This window comes from Schistocerca americana, chromosome X (genome assembly GCF_021461395.2).
Source record: "Schistocerca americana isolate TAMUIC-IGC-003095 chromosome X, iqSchAmer2.1, whole genome shotgun sequence".
In the NCBI taxonomy this organism is placed as follows: domain Eukaryota; kingdom Metazoa; phylum Arthropoda; class Insecta; order Orthoptera; family Acrididae; genus Schistocerca; species Schistocerca americana.
In genome coordinates this window covers 243585659-243605065 of record NC_060130.1, presented here as the reverse complement: position 1 = coordinate 243605065, position 19407 = coordinate 243585659, and the positions used below count along the sequence as shown (strand labels likewise).

Sequence of the window (19407 nt, the reverse complement as noted above, 5' to 3'; positions counted from 1 at the left end):
AGAGGTAATTTCGGGAGTACCGCAGGGAAGCGTGATAGGACCTTTATTGTTTACAATATACATAAATGACTTAGTTGACAACATCGGTAGCTCCGTGAGGCTATTTGCAGATGACACGGTTGTCTACAAGAAAGTAGCAACATCAGAAGACTCGTACGTACTCCAGGAGGACCTGCAGAGGATTAATGCATGGTGCGACAGCTGGCAGCTTTCCCTAAACGTAGATAAATGTAATATAATGCGCATACATAGGGGCAGAAATCCATTCCAGTACGATTATGCCATAGGTGGTAAATCATTGGAAGCGGTAACGACCGTAAAATACTTAGGAGTTACTATTCGGAGCGATCTGAAGTGGAATGATCACATAAAACAAATAGTGGGAAAAGCAGGCGCCAGGTTGAGATTCATAGGAAGAATTCTAAGAAAATGTGACTCATCGACGAAAGAAGTAGCTTACAAAACGCTTGTTCGTCCGATTCTTGAGTATTGCTCATCAGTATGGGACCCTTACCAGGTTGGATTAATAGAAGAGATAGACATGATCCAGCGAAAAGCAGCGCGATTCGTCATGGGGACATTTAGTCAGCGCGAGAGCGTTACGGAGATGCTGAACAAGCTCCAGTGGTGGACACTTCAAGAAAGGCGTTACGCAATACGGAGAGGTTTATTATCGAAATTACGAGAGAGCACATTCCGGGAAGAGATGGGTAACATATTACTACCGCCCACATATATCTCGCGTAATGATCACAACGAAAAGATCCGAGAAATTAGAGCAAATACGGAGACTTACAAGCAGTCGTTCTTCCCACGCACAATTCGTGAATGGAACAGGGAAGGGGGGATCAGATAGTGGTACAATAAGTACCCTCCGCCACACACCGTAAGGTGGCTCGCGGAGTATAGATGTAGATGTAGATGTATTCTCTCTTGTTTGGTTCTTTATTATGGCATAATTCCATACATGCTAGAAGATGAAAACACACACTTGAAATGCAGTGAGCAGTTGAAACTAGCCAATAGTGTGGAATTAAACACTTTGTATCAAATAAATTGACTGCCTCAGCGGAAAAGATTAATAAAAGCCACATTTATTTAGCAAACCGACAACAATAACTTCATTGTTCTCCAAGGCAATCAATGCTTGACTGTCAGAAAGGTGGAAATAAAATAAAATCTGAAACTAATAACATATTTTAGTCTTCTGTAATTATGTGAATGTATTTTAACTCACTTGATAGCTCCCGGTCACAGAAATCCATTTTGTTTTGATCTACGATATTTCCGAACTGTGGAAATACTACACACCCACCAAAGCATTTGAGGTAGGACACCAAAAATTTGAAAAATTGACTTTTCAAAAATATGTTCATTTAGTACCGCACATCTTTCTGAAGATGTCTGATACATAAAATATACATGTCCAAGGAAATGTAAGGTATGTTATTTAATCTTAAAGTGTGCCAAACATCACTGGATTTTCTCTGTGGAATTCAAATGTGTAATTTTTTAATGGATGCCATCAAGCTACACTCAGGACAGTGGAAATTAAAAAGTCCTGTTGCGCCTCTCCTACTCCCAGTCAGCTGGTTTGACATTCTGCCCTTCTACCCTCGCTACTAATATTGGATGGGAGTATTTGTGACCAGAGAACAGGAACTCTTCAGAATACTTGCACTGTTTATCGCCTATAGTTAATAACTTGCTGTTTTGTCTGACAAATATAGGCTACATAAAACCAGTAAAGGCAAGAGACAAGCACGACAGTACATATTTCTTCAATCCTTAAGTCCAGCATTTTTCCTCGCTAATCTTGCTACAGCTTTACATGGCGTGCTTTCCTTTCTGGGAAAGAATCTATTACCTCATCAAATGTTCTGCTACCCAAAATTGGTGTAGTTTCTTGATCTGATTATGTGTATTTTGTCACTGTCTGCTAGATAAAATGAAACAGGCCTGCCTAATATTGCAACAATTGTAACACACGTCAAATAAAAGAGAGTGTTTTGGCACAAATGGTCATTTCTATGACATAACAGAATATAATTCAAGAAGTGCCAATACCAAATGCCTATTAGGCCTACTACAAGCATAAAACCTTATGTTAGAAAGTAGTTTCGCATTTCATTCATACGCTCCAGCTTCTCAAGCAGTAGATCGAAAAGCAGTAGTATGAAATTTTTATATAAATTTGGAATCGTCATATTCTTCCATAATTTGTATGACGTACCTGTTTCTTCTCCTTTCTCTTTCAAACAAACAATATTTTCACCATTGATTCTGTAACTATTCCTGCCAGTGTCAAAACTTATTCTCCGGTTAACTTCACTAACCCTGATACAATCACCGGTGTAGTTACCCTGCGTCTATTCTCCAGTTAGGCATTATTAAGTTTTCGTATAATGCGTTTTCTGCATTACTCCCAGAATACAACTTAAGTGGCTGCTAGCCGGGGACTGTACAACTGGTCCTTACTAGTGTAGCAATCTGACAAAAAATTTTGTGTCAAAATTTCATTTTCTTGGATACACCGAGAAGATAATACATAATATTTCGTACCTGTTATTCCTGTTAGTCATTTATTTCCACTGTGGTAGTATGAACTTATGGATTTTGCTAGTAATTATAACAATGCTGATCATTCGCAAACCCTCTTGATCACATAACAGCGACTGGAATTCACCCGTTCAGCTTTATTCTGCTCAGCTCGTATAGCCCTGTCCCCTTTTGTCAGCAGGAAAGTTTATTTCTAGTTGTGAAAGGTGGTCCCCTGGCAGAGACACCATGTACACTATGCACGCATTCAAAAATCAACATATGATTCATTCGAGATTCAACTTATAATGTGTTAAAAAATGTTTAGAAACCAACAGGGACAAGTTTCAAAATCATATGAATAATCGATAGACCAATGTGCACAGGATGCTATGTGCTATGTGAAACAAGGTTTTTATCCTCAAGAATATGAATTTGGCCCCCCCCCCCCCCTCCCGTGAAATTGCCGCCAAGGACAGATACCCCAGTTTGCCACCCACTGCCTAGATCCGAGCCTGTTGCGCAAGCGTGAATCTGGCAGAGGGTGCCAGTAAAATTTTTTCTGGTAGCATCTGGCTGCTTACTGCTACTGCTTATACTTCTAACAGCCACATATCTGTAGCCAGAAGTCGGAGAAGGTGCCACTCATATGCGACTAAACTGTGCATGCGCATGACCTCGTTCGCGACTGCTCAAACAAATCTAATGTAAACAGTTGTGACGTCATGCTCATTGGCGGCAATTTGTTGTTATGAAGCATTGCATAGTCTTCCTAATGCCTTTGACACATTTTGCTGTTGGCAGATGCTTGTATGAGCACTGTGTTTTGTTGTTGTATATGGCACATTTCCTTGGCAACTCAAGTTTCATTTTATTTATTTATTTCTTTTTCCTCTCTCATTCATGTTTTATTGCTGCAGTATTATTCTGCAGTAGCGAGATACAGTAATATCCATTGTTAGAGTATTGGTTCTTACCAGTCAAAATTAGAAAAAATTAACTGAAAACTGAAACAATGAAAAATTCCCAGAATTCAAAAAAATTCCCAGGTTACCTGCAAAGGTAAAACAGTCTTCCTTTCAGATCTCCAGGTGAGGACAACTTCTGCAGAAGAAATTTATGTGATGTAAAAGGGATAGGTTGAATTAAATATATTGCGAATTAATTAAGTGTGGAGGCAGAAAAAACAGGATTTGTGGTCTGGTGAGGACAGGGTTATGAACACAAAATCAAATACAGGTTGATGCAGGAATAAGTCTGATAATGGAAAACCAAATAGGAAGGTGGGTGAACTACTATGAACAGCATAACGAATAAATTGACATGTGTATGACCACAGGAAATGTCATGACCACACATCAAGGAAGGACAAATATAATTAGCTCAGCAGATGATGACGAGACTGAAAAAAATGCTTGATGATTTAAAATTAAGCATGCAGTACGTCAAAGCAGAAAAAGATTTGATTAGGATGTGGCATTGAAATTTTATTGGGAGAAAAAGGGAAGCAGGAGGAGAAAATAAGATTAGAGAAAAGGAATTAAAGGGGAAAGAACCAGGTAAAATTTTGCACAGAGCACAATTTAGTCATGGTTAACATTTGGTTTAAGACTAACAAAAGATAAGTTTGTATACATGAACAAGACATGATGAAATCAAAAGATTTCAGAGAGATTATTATAATGACAAGACTGAGATTTAAAACCAGGTTTTAAACTGCAAAAAACTTCCAGCAGCAAATGTGGACTCCAATTACAATGTAGTAGTTATGAAATGCAAATTAAAGCTGAATAAATTTCAAACTGTAGGAAATTAAAGAGATGGGACCTGGATAAGTTGAAACCATCAGAAATTGTTGAGACAGTCAAAGATAGCATAAGCCAACGCTACGTGAAGCGGGGAAAGAAATATGACAGAAGACGAATAGGCAGTTCTGGATGTTAAAATAGTGAAAGCAGCATAGAAACAATTAGGCAAAAAGACAACACATGTGTTATTATACGTAATTTATGAAAGGAGAAAATATAAGACTGCACCACAACAAGCAGACAAATGGCAATAAAAATCAATCAACAACATATCACCTACATCTTCATAACCCGAGTTGTTCCTCCTTATTCAATAGGTCAGAGAATAAGGCTCCTCCACCAATGACAGCCCTTAAATATCTCTGCCTAGTCAATGCTATCTATGATCCATGTCAGATTTCACTATATCCTTGTACATGAGTCTTCATTGTCCTCTTGTTCCTTTACCTCCAAGTTTCAAATCATATATTATCTCAGTTGCTGAGAGATTATTTTGTTTTTGTAGTCTTACAACTTCAACTTTTTTCAAATTTCCTCATTCTGGATTCCGTCCCTCATGTCTTTCATAGCATGCTATGAACAAACCTCATCTCAGCTACCTGAATTCTGCTGATGTCTTTGCTTCTCATGGCCCGTGTTCCACAATCATATATCAAACTGGGGACGTAATAGGTTTCATAGATGACATGCATTTTAGTGGTTTTTTCTTGTTCCATATTAGGTCTTTAAGTACCTGATAGAAGTTACTACCTGCTTGAATTCTGCAAACGTTTTCTTTGTTTATATAACCAGTACTGGAGACAATACTGCAAAGATATTTGAAATAATGGATCATCTGAGGCTGTCCCCTCCATTTCAACATGTCCCAATAATGGTTGCCTGTATCTTTTCATGACCATCACCTCATTTTTCTTCTGACTGAAGATGAGGCAAAATACTTGTGCACCTTCTGCCCAGGTGTTTATCTGCTCTTGTACGTCTTCCATATAGTGGCCCTACCATACATAATCAGTAAACAATGTGGTTTTCATTTTGTCACCTCTGACTGTTCGGTGTACTTTTCTCTGGATCTTGTTCATTACAATAATCAATAGAAGAGCAGATAGAACCCCACTTTGCTTTAACCAGGAGTTGATGCCAAAGACTTCAGACATATGTATGGGTGTCTTGGCTGTAAGTATCTTCATAAAAATAAAACAATTAAGGGGATGTTTGTACCATTCAGGTGTTTAAAAAGTTCAAGCCCACAGCTTGTTTTCTCCCAACCATTACTTACCAAATGTATAAATACAGCCGTGCCTTTGGACACGTGTGAAATACCATCAGGGTCTAAGATGCATGGTTGTGCTCACAAAGTCTTTTTGATATACTACGCAATCTATCATTGAAGATTTCAGTCAAGTGCACCCCAAATTATAAATTCCATTTGAAGGCATTATTTTTACAGTTTATCTATCAACAGATGATGTAATTTGCAACAACTCTAAAGCTACTGGCCACATAAAAACTGCCAATCTCTTGCCAATGATATAAATACCTTCAGTGACTCCCTGCACTTAAAGCCACATCATCTGTAAACCAACCAGTGTGAAAAGTGGTTGCTGCTACACAAAAATTATACAGGATGGAACAAGACAGCAACATCTCTCCTCCAACAGTTTACAACTTGTACCCTGAACATACAGAGTGGCATCACTCTTCTTCTAATATGGAATCACCAGAACATAAAACAAAGAGTGTAGAAGCTCCCTATAGCCCCAGGCATAAAATATTGATCAACAAGCTCCCACACAAGATAATCAAAGTTCCAACATTGGAATCGACTCAACAGATGTCTGTCAGACTACAAATGTCAGTGATTCACCATCTGTCTCTGTTTCCCTGTCAGCATCTAGCAATCATTCTCAATTTGAAACTAGCTTGTACAAAGTAGCTCCTACTCCTGTTCCATGGATCAAATAATAGTCCTCTTCATCCTGTAACACAGATGACTGTGATGATGATAATTCTAAATGTGCTTCAGTAATTTTGGTTATATCTATGGAGGACATGCCACACCGTGCTTAACAACCTGATGAAGACCCTTTTCATGAGTGGAATAATTCAAATGGTTCATAAAGGCAGCCAGGAAATGTAAAAAGGTATTACCTATTGCCAAAAAATATACAAAGATTTGAGACAAATAATTGTCAAAGTCCTTGTCAATACAAAAAACATAAACATATGCAACAAATTACACAGATTGTCACTAGCATTAGAAATGGAAACAGGATGTAAAATTGCGTCAAAATTGCTTCTATCATAAAATACCAACAGAACATAAATGATTGATCAGCTATCCCCCAAAACTCTAATACAGTTTCTTCAGGTGGAAGAATCAGCAATGATAATGGCATGTGGAGGCAGAAGGCAATGGAAACCACTGGCAAAGGATTCCAGACCAGTCCCCCATTTCGATCTCCGAAAAGGGACTACTAAGGGGGAGGTGACCATGAGAAAAAGACTGAATAACCAACAAAAGGATAACATTCTATGAGTCACCATGTGCAATGTCAAAAGTTTGAAGATTGTAGGATAGCTAGAAAATCTGAAAAGGGGAATGCTTAGGCTCAAATAAGGTATAGTTGCGATCAGTGAAGTGGAAAGAAGACAAGGATTTCTGGTCAGATGAGTATAGGGTACTCACAACAGCAGCAGAAAATGGTATAATGGGAGTAGGATTTGTTATGAATAGGAAGGTAGGGCAGAGAGTGAGTTATGGAGAACAGTTCAATGACAGTGTTATTCTCATCAGAATTGACAGCAAATCAACACTGACAATGATAGTTCAGGTATACATGCTGAAGATGAAGAGATCGGGAAAGTGCATGAGAATATTAAAGAGGTAATCCACTATGGAATGAGAGATGAAAATTTAATAGTCATGGTGGATTGGAATGCAGTTGTGAGGGAAAGAGTAGAAGAAAGAGTTACAGGAGAATACGCACTTGGTACTAGGAATGAGATAGGAGAAAGGCTAATGGGAGTTCTGCATACATTTCAGCTAGTAAAAGTGAATACTCAAATCACAAGAGAGGAGGTATTAAGAGATTAGTCAGAAATAATTACCGTGCAAAGAAGTGGGATATGGAAATACTAAGGAATGAAGAGAGAGACTAAGTTCTCTGAGGCCTTTTGGCATCATATTGTATGAATAGTTACAGTTAATAGCAAGGCGTGGGGTTTGAAAATGGGCATGTCAGCCCAAAACCAGTAACCACTATATCTCTATCAATGCAACTCAGATGGACAAAATAAAAAGTTATCGAATTTCCTCACAAGGGAACCTCCCCACCGCACCCCCCTCAAATTTAGTTATAAGTTGGCACAGTGGATAGGCCTTGAAAAACTGAACACAGATCAATCGAGAAAACAGGAAGAAGTTGTGTGGAACTATGAAAAAAATAAGCAAAACATACAAACGAAGTAGTCCATGCACAAGATAAGCAACATCAAGGGGAATGTGAGCACAGGAGCGCCGTGGTCGCGTGGTTAGCGCGAGCAGCTGCGGAACGAGAGGCCCTTGGTTCAAGTCTTCCCTCGAGTGAAAAGTTTCTTTTCTTTATTTTCGCAAAGTTATGATCTGTCCGTTCGTTCATTGACGTCTTTGTTCACTGTAATAAGTTTAGTGTTTGTGTTTTGCGACCGCACCACAAAACTGTGCGATTAGTAGACGAAAGGACGTGCCTCTCCAATGGGAACCGAAAACATTTGATCGCAATGTCATAGGTCAACCGATTCCTCCACAGGAAAACACGTCTGATATATCCTATACAACACTGGTGACGGCATGTGCGTCACATGACAGGAATATGTTGTCGACCCACCTAACTTGTACACTTGGCGAATGGGTAAAAAGATTCTTCTACCTTGCCCGATTTAGGTTTTCTTGTGGATGTGATAATCACTCCCAAAAAAGTGATGAAAACATAAGAGTTTGTCTCACAAACTGCAACAAATGAATGCAACTGCCAGCCAGGGAGCCTCTTTAGCAGGAATACTCTCTCTTCCGTGCGCTGTAGTCGACTGATGTCGTGTGTTTCGATGTTTGCTTAGATGAAGCGTCCCCATACTATGGCGCAGTTACCTCGCATCGGACGGACGGACGGGCAGATAATAACTGTCTGAAAACAAAATATTAAAATTTTCACTTGACGGAAGACTTGAACCAAGGACCTCTTACTACGCAGCTTCTCACTCTAACCACGGGACTACGGCGCTCCTCTGCCCATACCGTCCTCGATGTTGCTTATGTTGCACATGGACTACTCCGTTTGTACATTTTGCTTATTTTTTTCATAGTTCTACACAACTTCTTCCTGTTTTCTCGATTGGTCTGTGTTCAGTTTTTCAAGGCGTATCCACTGTGCCAACTTATAACTAAATCTGAGAGGGGTGCGATGGGGAGGTTCCCTTGTCAGTACTGAACAGTTGCGGACTTACCATACTGTGGCAGCATGCCTTAAATAAGCAAGAAGGGATATATAACGTTCCATCAGGATTTCTAAAATCACCACGGGAAGTGACAACAAAAAAATTATTCACATTAGCGTGTATAATGTAGGAGTCTGGTGATATACCATCTGACTTCGGAAAATCATCACCCACATGATTCCAAAGTTTGCAAGTGCCGACAAGTGCGAGAATTGTTGCACAATCAGCTTAACAGCTCATGCATTCATGTTGCTCATAAGAATAATACGCTGAAGAATGGAGAAGAAAATTAAGGATATGTTAGATGACAATAAGTTTGGCTTTAGGAAAGGTAAGGGCACTGGAGAGGCAATTCTGACATTGCAGTTTATAATGCAAGCGAGACTAAAGAAAAATCAAGACACATTCACAGGATTTCTCAACCTGGGAAAAGCATTCAACAATATCAAATGGTGCAAGACATTCGAAATTCTGATAAAAATCAAGGTAAGCTATAGGGGAAAGTGTTGTGACTCGGCGATCTTTCAAAGTGCCGCTGCGCAGTTACGCGCGTCCTCTACATGCGGCGCTGTCTGCCAGCCATGCAGCAGCAGCGCCACCTAAGCGGCCAGCCAGCCAGCGGCTGCTAGACTTGGACTCAGTTATGATTTGACTGTTAAAGTCTACACATGTCTTACTCTATTTACTTGATCTGTGACTTTCATGTATTGCGTCTTCCTTGAAATATATTTGTTCAACTTGAAGTTATAACAGAAAGATGGGTAATATTCAATATGTACAAGAACCAAGAAAGAACAATAAGAGTGGAAGACTAAGAAGGAAGTGCTGGGATTAAAAAGGGTGTAAAAAGACAGGGATGCAGTCATTCACCAGTACTGCTCAATCTATGCATCAAAGAAGCAATGACGAAAATAAAAGAAAGGTTCAAGAGTGGAATTAAAATTGAAGGTGACAGATTAAAGTAATGAGAAGCAGCTGAATGAGATCAGCAAGACACTTAACACAGGATTGGTGATCATGAAGTAGATGAAGTTAAGGAGTTCTGCTGCCTAGGCAGCAAAATAACCCATGGCAGAGAGAACAAGGAGGACATAAAAAGCAGACTGGCACTGGCAAAAAGTGCATTCCTGGCGAAGAGAAGTATGCTGGTACCAAACATAGGCCTCAACTTGTGGAAGAAGTTTCTGAGAATGTATGTTTGGATCACAGCATTGCATGGTAGTGAAACAAGGATTATTAAAAAACCGGAAAAGAAGAGAATCAAAGCATTCGAGCTACAGACAAATCAGGCATAGAGCACAGATTTCATTGCTCATTGTTTCTACCCCAACTGAGCTGAACGGGCCACACTGTATGTCATGTTGGAGATTTATGATGGAGCAAAAGGCTATACCAAACTGTAAAAAAAGTTAAAATTAAGGACAATATCATGCATCTATACTCTTCATCAAAAAGTGTTTTAACTTGACACTCAGTCTAAAGCTTTTGGCACTATTAATTAAATCAAAATGTTAGATTTCAATCTTAGTGCTTTTGTGCATACAATACAGATCTCACAGTGAACCACCTCTGCTGCTTCTGGAAGTAGAGGAGCCTGATATGTTCATCAGCACTAATATAATTTTCTGTGAGACTGTTCCATTGTTTGATGACACCATAATCAGCTGCTAGGGTGAACTGTAGCACAACCCATCCAGAATTTAGTTGAAGCCCAAACAGCAGAGGGGGGGACCCAGCATTCGCCTGATGAAGTCAGGAAAGTGGGCAAAATACACGAAAAAAGTTGACTGCATTAACTATGCTGCAAGTCCATAAAACTTGAAATCATCAATTTTGCCAAGAGAATATAGAAGAACTTTGTCTGGACTGCCAGTTATATAAATTTCCCTTTTCCCTTTACAAATTACTTTCATTTCTTCATTTATCCACCATAATACACTTTTTGAAGTAATATGTGTGCCACCTTCTGTACAAAAATCTACTTTCCAATACTGACATAAACTTATTAAGAAACACACTGAATAACACACTAGTACCTCTCTTCCACATATACATCATTCCAATATGTAAGATCTTAATGGTGCGAAACTGTTCCAGTAATTTTCTTGATCCAAATACTATACTCTCAGGATACCACTTACTTTTCAGTCAAGTTTCTACTCTAATTCACCATTAGTTGTAGAAATAAAAAAAAAAAAATGTAAATAAAGTTACGTTATTTACTTACGCAGATGATGACTGGCTTCCCTTTATAGTGGGACCTCCCCCATTCATTTGGTGGGGGTCATTAAGAAGTGGAGATGAAGGGGCAGACATATCTGAATGCAGGCCTCTAGAGTCCTCAACATCTGATACAGAACCATTTTTGTTCTTCTTTGAGCGTGAGAATGCTTTGCTGAATGAGCTTCGCAACTGAAAAGATAGTATTAATTGACCTATTTGAGACACTTAGAAGTTCATGCAAATTTTATAGAAAACATTAAAAACAGTGTGCTATCCAGAAATAGAAATAGTATGTTTGCAGTACACAATCTGCCTTCTTTTATAATTTCCACAGTTCTCATTATCTGCAGATGTACATATCACAAGTTAGAGTTTCTGGGCAATATTTTACTGAGAGACTGTAGGATCTGTGTGTGTTACTATGTATGTCAGTAATAGTACAGAAAGGGGCTTTTAATAAAATAGCAACTTAATCTGCAATCAACACACTAATACCAAAATGTGATAAAATTATGCCTTAATTCAATTCTGATACACAACAAAAGTCAACAAGATGAGCTATTATCAATATACACTGCCCGACAAAAAAACAGTGAAGCACCAAGAATGGGAGGAGGAAGCAAACTGACACTTCACAGGTTTGGAAGGTATGTGATGTTATTTCAGTAATTATAAAATAGAATCAAATTTACAAAGAATTTGGCAGTATTAGCCTACATATCAGAACGAGTTTACAACCTCTTTGGCCTTCATGTATGCACTGATTCGGTTGAGAATGGTGTCAGAGAGCCACTGTATTCTTTCCTAAGGGAAGCTGGCAAACTGTTGTAATGGCCCTTGATATCCTGGATAATGACATTGCGACAGAGTTGATCTCCAAGCTGGTCCCATTCACGTTCTATCTGGAACAGATCTGGACATCTTGCTGGCCACGGGAGTACCTCAACATCCCGGAGGCTTTTCATATTAATACATACTGTGTATGGACAGGCATTGTCCTGTTGAAAAATGGCACCATGATACTGTTGCACGAGAGGTAACACATGAGGAGGAGGGATGACCATGACGTATCGTTGTGCCATAGCACTTCCCCCAATCACTACCAGCCATGACCTGAAGTCATACCCGCTGGCTACCCACACCATGATGCCAGGAGCAACACTGCTGTCCCTCTCCAAAATATTGGATGAATGAAACCTCTCCCCAGGCTAACGCCATGCTTATCAACAATGGTCATCCGGGGTAGCACAGAACTGCAATTCATCACTGGACACAATGCGACAGCATTCATCAGCAGTCCATGCTTCCAAGTAATGGTACCATTACAAACACAGCCATTTGTTGTATGGTGCTAACAGCAGCCTATGCAAGGGACAGTAATTTCCTAATCTGGCTGTTGCTAGTCTCTAACCAATGGTGTGGAATGACACACAATGTTGCTGTGAGTCCATTACTTGTCCTCGGGTGGCAGGCACAGTTGTGAAGGGTTACACTGTGCTTAATGCACAACACGGTGATCCTCCCTTGTGGTGGTCAGACATGGCAACTGGAACCTTAACGAGTATGCCTACTCTCACATAGCCCAGAAGTCTAACATCGGACCACTGTCACGTCTAAATACCATAAAAATCTGGATATTGTGCGATTCGATCAGCCAGACAAATGAAGGTCCGCACAGGTCCTTTTCGTTGTCAGGTGCTGATAACGCAGTCTTACACAAGTAGACAGCATCTCTGCATCCTTCACAGAGACCACTCAACATCTGATGCTGCCCTTTACAAACCCTACCAGGCCTGGTAACAACACTAATGCATTCTGGTGACCATTCTGTTACAGAGATTTGCAACTGTAGTAATTTACTTACCTGCCGATGGTGTATATATGTACGAAGTTACAATGACACCTAACCATGTCGTCTGGGTGCTTCACTTTTTTTGTCAAGCAGTGTATTAATGAACTCTACATAACATAAATTGATTCCACTATTCTGTATAAATGCGAAAAACATTTACATCTGACAGTTCTTCACTTAATATGAGAAAGGCACATAATTAACAGGTCCACGAAAATTCCTTTACATGTTTTCTTGTCTTTCTGTACACCATACAAGATTCCAAAGTAAAAGAACAATTTTGATTCTGAAAGTGCTACAGCACAATGAAACACCATTCATGCACTGCAGAAGAAGCTACAGATGAACACACAGAGATTATGTGAAGTGTACATTGCTGATCAGAAAGATTATAATAGAACAATAAGCTGAAATTGGTATGAGTTTCTCCACAGGATATGGCACCTGATAACCAGATGAAAACAAACATGTGATTGTGATGCAATTCATTATTTAGGAGTCACATAGGACATATTCTGACAACTTTGTAAAAGACATCACAAAGCGTAAAAAATGACATATCTTTATGGCAATATTATACTGAGAAAACACATTATAATACTCCTTATGCACCTGATAAGATAGTCGGAAAACAGTGAAACTTCTATGCACTTATCGAAACTACACAAAAAAATTGTCTGAGCAGAAATTTAAAAGGTGTGATATCCAAGAAACCTGCATGATTTCTATTTACCATTTCTTTTGGCTTACTTTTCATCAAGCTGAATAATGTCAAAATATTTCCTGCAAAATGTGCTGCATGGCTTTACTGTATTTAAAGAACAGTACTATAAAATCATTAAAAGCTGCTGTAAAGTGTATTTATTCACAGACAACTAATTTTTGCCAAGAAACCATCTTTAAGTCACTGATTAAGATTATATACTGTGACTTGAAGATGCTCATTTGACCGATGCAGGTTGCCTGTGAATAAACACGCATCACAGCATTTCGTGGTTCTATGATGATGATCTTTGAATAATGGCAGTAAGTAGTGAGAGAGAGAGGTGTAGTTATTTGTTTAAACGTCTATGAAATACATATGTAATGACATTAAATGTGATGAATTGATTGCTTCAAAAAGGAAATTTGAAATGAAACAAGCGATTTTTGTCTAAATTTCTAGTGGTTTGTCAAGTACTGCATGATATCCATCACTTATTTAATAACTCTGTATAGGACTTACACTGTCCTAAAATTGCCATTCTGAGGTAGCTATGACAACAGTAATCACTTCCAAAGAATACAATTAATTATATTGCATACACAGTTATGTTGTTAATGTGACTGTAATGACAGCATATTATGCCTGGGATTGTGCCTTTGTCTCCGTAAATGAGAATGTAAACATAACTTAAATGATAGAGAGTACTGGTGCCAAACAAGGTGCTGCTATGATAATCATTTGATACACAAATTATTGACAGTCATGTATTTGTTGTCTAATTTGCTCTAAAGCATATTTACACTGCTTTGTAGTACTGATTGGCTGCATTTAGTCTTTATAAATCATTTTGTCTCTTCTTTTTTTAATTTCATAACAAAGATAATTACTGCATCATTAAAGCTGCAAAAATGATGAAATGAATGTCTTCAGGGAAATATGACACTTTATTTATTTAAAGTGTCTTACTGCACTTTCAGAATTTCTGTCAGTTTCAGATTCCACTACATCTACAATATGTTTTAGTAAGTAACTCATTGAATTACTTCTAGCATGTGTTAATTGAAAAATCTGTAGACACATGCAATGCTAAGCAAGTTTCTGTTTACAATACTTCAAAATATGAATGTGTAACTGAGCTTACAGATTAAGTGACAGAATGTTAAATAAGTCTAACTATTACCATTTAATCAGCTGGAGATGACTTAAGAGTGATATATTAAGTATATCTCAAAAGGGTCCAGAAAGATTTATTCCAAATTAATAACATTAATTCTGTGACTTAAAATCTTACCCAGCCTTTTTTCTTCTTCTTCCCATGTCCATCTTGTGCATGAGCTGAACTTGAAAGACTGCAGGCTGATGACAGAGAGTTGATACTGGATACAGAGTCAGCAGACAACTGACGAGACATGTTGGTTCCCTTGCCTACAGTAAGAAATATATAAGTAACATGTAGGATGTATGACTACACTCAACACACACACACACATCACTTTTGAAGTGAGGGATGGAAAGGGTATTTCATCTAGTTTCTCACAGAAATGATGATCATGGAACACAAATGGAATGAAACACTGATAGTTGACACCTGTTAGTACTTCAGCCATCATGTCATAATGTAAAATGTTATTCTTCAGCTAGTTTATATATGAACAGTGGCATGGTCGAATCATTTGGAACTCTAAATGTTAATGATATTTTTTTAAGTATGTCAATTACAACACAGCTAAAGTTAAGAAAATATGAGAAACCATTATTTGAGAATAGTTCAAGTGAAACGTTATTGCTACAAGACAGAATGAAATACGACAGACAAGGAAATTTGAACTACAAAGACAGCTTGAATGAGCAATGCAAACAGGAGGAAGCATTTGGAAGTACACGTTGCTTCACGTATTACATGCCTTCAAATGACAATGATGATATTTAAGTCTCACTAAAGTCGCATCTTACTCACATTTATTGTCTTCTACTCAACCTATGATCATAAACATGCACAGTGGTTGACGTATAACACTGATTACCCTCTGTAAAGGGAAATGGTATAAAGAGAAGGGTAGACTTCTAAGAAGACTATACTAGTAGCACTTTTCTACCAACAATTTCATCTGAGGATGATAGTATTTTATAGGATTTTTGGGCAAGATTCCTGAGAGATGTATCAGAAACTCACATGGCAGAAAAAAACATAATACCATAAACCACTTAATGCTTGTTTTATGCACACTGGGTATTAGATTCATTAGCACACTGTAAAGCCAAATTCAAAGAAAAATTAATAAATACAGATGTTTTGGTTTCTTTTACAACAAAGAGATAACAGATAAAAATTCTGATGAATAAATGTACTTAATAACTACAAACTCAAATGATAACATAAATGATGAAGCACGTATTAGTGAAAGATGCAGTGCTCTATATTGTTAACAACTACCATTTAGTGCAGCAGTGGCATTAATCGTGTGCCTTCGAGCCAGTGATGGAGACATACTCTGTATATGAGCTGAAGTTAGGCCTGCTTCTACACTTTGCTTCCGAAGTAGTTCTATAGTCTGCCGTAACTCAAGCAGCTCAGAGTCCTACAACAAGCAAACAGGACAGATGTAAATTTTTGTGTTCAGCGTGACAATTTCTCAGTTCAATAATGAGTTATACAATAAGTGTTCACTAGTCTCTAATGTATTTCAAACTAAAGATTAACAACTACAGTACTCGAAACCATGTTTATAACTGACTGTGCCTTAAGAGGGTAATCAGAGAGAGAGAGAGAGAGAGAGAGGGGAGCGGGGGGCGGGGGGGGGGGGGGGGGGGGCAGCAGTGGATATTCTTCTTCAGGAACAAGAAAGCTGAACAGGGTGGATGGACAAGATGAGTTAATACTGGTGAAAAATGTGCTACCTGGAATAGAACAGTCTGGTGATGATGAAGCAAACTCTTACATTAAGGACTGACTTTTGTTACAACTGGTATATAGGAATACACAAATAATCGTCTAATTCCATTAAGTACACGAACAGATTTTACAACACAAGGCATAATTACTTTGACCACTGAACTCTGTAAGGCAGCACATTCTCCTTTAAATTTCAGAATGCAAGAGAACAATTTTAAACGAAAAGAGTTTGCCAGAAAGTAACTCAGTTTCATTTTATCCACGATGGAAATGGATTAAGAGTGTGACAGTGCCTAAGAACAAGTACTATGTCACAAAATGCTTTTTTATAGAAGAACTCTGGATTACAAACATTGTGGATTGATTTTCAAGTACTACTTTTATTCACAGCACACTCTTACATCACATATTGGCCATTTATTACACTGTGATGAGTTTCACACCATACAAATGCAGTGACTTCAAGATGGCGGAAGGATTTTAAATGAACTGCGCATTATTATTATTTTTATTATTATTATTACTAAACAATAATATTATTAATAATACAATAAGCATTTCTACATTTATAAATGTAGCTATTATTCATCTTTGAAATTAAACAGAGCTTATTTCATACTGTAGCACCAAATGACAGGAAGATGAGAAGTTGATTTCTTCGTAAAATTTGTAGATCATTCTCGTGTCTGTCCAAGTATGAAAATTTAAGAAATTACCTTTGAGCTGCTTCTGAATATTGTGTGTCCTATCATTGAAACAAATTGTTATAAACAAACACTGAGAAAATCTAAATTTTTTATGAGAAGTCTCACATAGTCCCACATCAAGAAAAATCCAGATCAGATATGTCACCAGAATCTAAAACAAAGTAGCAACATGTATTTTGGTAATAGTTCTGATGGATCTGCATCATTTTAATGCCCCTTCCTCTGTAAAAAGTGCTAAATTTGTTCTGCTCCTAAACTGCAAAGACAGAATGACGCAACAGTCCGTAATTTACACTGATAAGGACACACTGTAGTAGTAGTCCCTATGGAAAGATTTCAGTTCACATGAGTAATTCCAGCAGATCTGAGCTGCAGCAGGGACTAGTCAAGAGATCCACCCCCATTCCAAGAAAAGAGGGTTGGAGGAAGAATTAAAATTTACCAATAGGAAAGGCATACATGGATGTTACATTAACAGTGTTAAGACAAATGAGAAGAGACTTTGCCCTTCGAATTTAAGTGTTAGATGCATATCTCATCATGAAAGTGAATGGAGATTTGCCATCCTCATGACCATTTTATTAAATAAAAAAATTTTAAAGTATAGATCTTTTAATTTCTAGACCACAATTTTCCTATTACAATTCAAGTACAATAACCAGTTTTGGTTGCTTTGTACAACCATCTTCAGATAGTTCAAAACAAAAAAAAAAAAGCAGTGAATATGCACTGGAGAGCATAATTACCTGTAGTCATGCAATGAAATGCATTTGTAAATACCAAGGCAATGACAGTATGTAGTTTAAAAATGTCACAGTGAACAAACCAGGCAGTAGCCCATGATCTTAGAGGATTATGGTAATAATGAAGGAAAATGGCCAGTTGCATGAGCAAAAGTTGCATCAGAAGCTCATTATTTTCAACTATTAGCAGGTTTTACAGCCTCAAGACTGGTGGGCTTGTGACATTTTCTTTTTATTCTTCAACCTGTACACATTTTTTAAAGATGGCAATTTCATAAACCATGCAGGATCATTCTTTTGTAAGGGAGTCTATGGAAAAGTTAACAATTTTTGGAACTGTTGCATATACTGTTCTCATTATAAAACCTGCTACAAAATTGAAAATTATGAGCTTTTAATGCAATTTTTGCTCGTGCAACTGGCTATTTTCCTTAATTATTATTAACGTCCTTAGAGATTACAGTCTACAACCTGGCTTGCTCATGGTTATGTTTTTAAACTACATACTGTCATTGTCTTGGCATTTACGAATGCATGTCATTGCATGACTACAGCTAACGATGCTTTCCAATGCGTATTCACCGCTTTTATACACTTTGAAAAATGTGAAGATGGTTGCACAAAGCAATCGAAACTTGTTATTGGACTTTTAACTGTAATAGGAAAACTGTATTTTAGGCATTAAAAATTTTTTACTTTAAAAAAATTTTTGTTAAATAAACTACATTAAGAATGCTGTCTCCTCCCTGACTATTTCAGGCTTCACAAATTAATCACCATTTATTTTGGTATTCTGCATTCTGTAACTTTGATTATGATGATAAACTATGTATACATAGTTCCACGAAATTCAAGTGAAAAGCCAGATATCAGTAACTTGCTGCCGTGATATTTTGGCACAAAGTCTTCTGGCCATCTTCAGGTGAACACTGGCGAAACTACACTGTGTTCCCCTATTTATATTGAAGGTATTATCAACTTTACCTTTCTCTCAGCTGTTGAAGTAAGGTGCTGAAGTCGCTGTGTCATATTTGATAAGGATTGCTCAAATGCAGACACAACATGTGCCTAAAAAAAAGGAAAACAAATATTAGTTCTTCTGAGTTTATGCAACTGTATCACTTATGAATAAATTATACTATTGTACACATACAATGATGTATAGAATTAAAGATGCAAGGAGTTCCGAAATGCATTAGGAGGCCTAATACCAAATGTATCATCATAAGGGAAATCCCAGGATGTAAACAACATACTGACTGAAATTTAGACAGACAACCTCACGTACCGAGGAATGATGGGTGGTACATAGGTACACTGTTCTCTTGAGCTTGTATGGCTGCATATATTACTAATTGCAATTGTGAATTTTAATTTGAAACAAGGCATACAAACTTCACTACTGACAACATTCAATAACTTTGCTGTCATTTCAGTTTACAAAAGTAATTAATTTTCTTTTTA

At 37.8% G+C, this 19407-nt stretch overlaps 1 protein-coding gene across 1 annotated transcript in view; it reads right to left on the bottom strand.

The window, feature by feature from the left end:
- The window catches only part of LOC124554821 (protein sickie), a 1236186-nt gene that overhangs the window by 61259 nt on the left and 1155520 nt on the right, over nucleotides 1-19407 (bottom strand). The window contains exons 23-26 of the mRNA XM_047128484.1: nucleotides 18928-19011; nucleotides 16035-16179; nucleotides 14892-15025; nucleotides 11047-11231 (exon numbers count right to left, since the gene is read on the bottom strand). Coding sequence (XP_046984440.1) covers nucleotides 11047-11231; nucleotides 14892-15025; nucleotides 16035-16179; nucleotides 18928-19011 — 548 coding nt within the window. The remainder of the gene's footprint in view (nucleotides 1-11046; nucleotides 11232-14891; nucleotides 15026-16034; nucleotides 16180-18927; nucleotides 19012-19407) is intronic.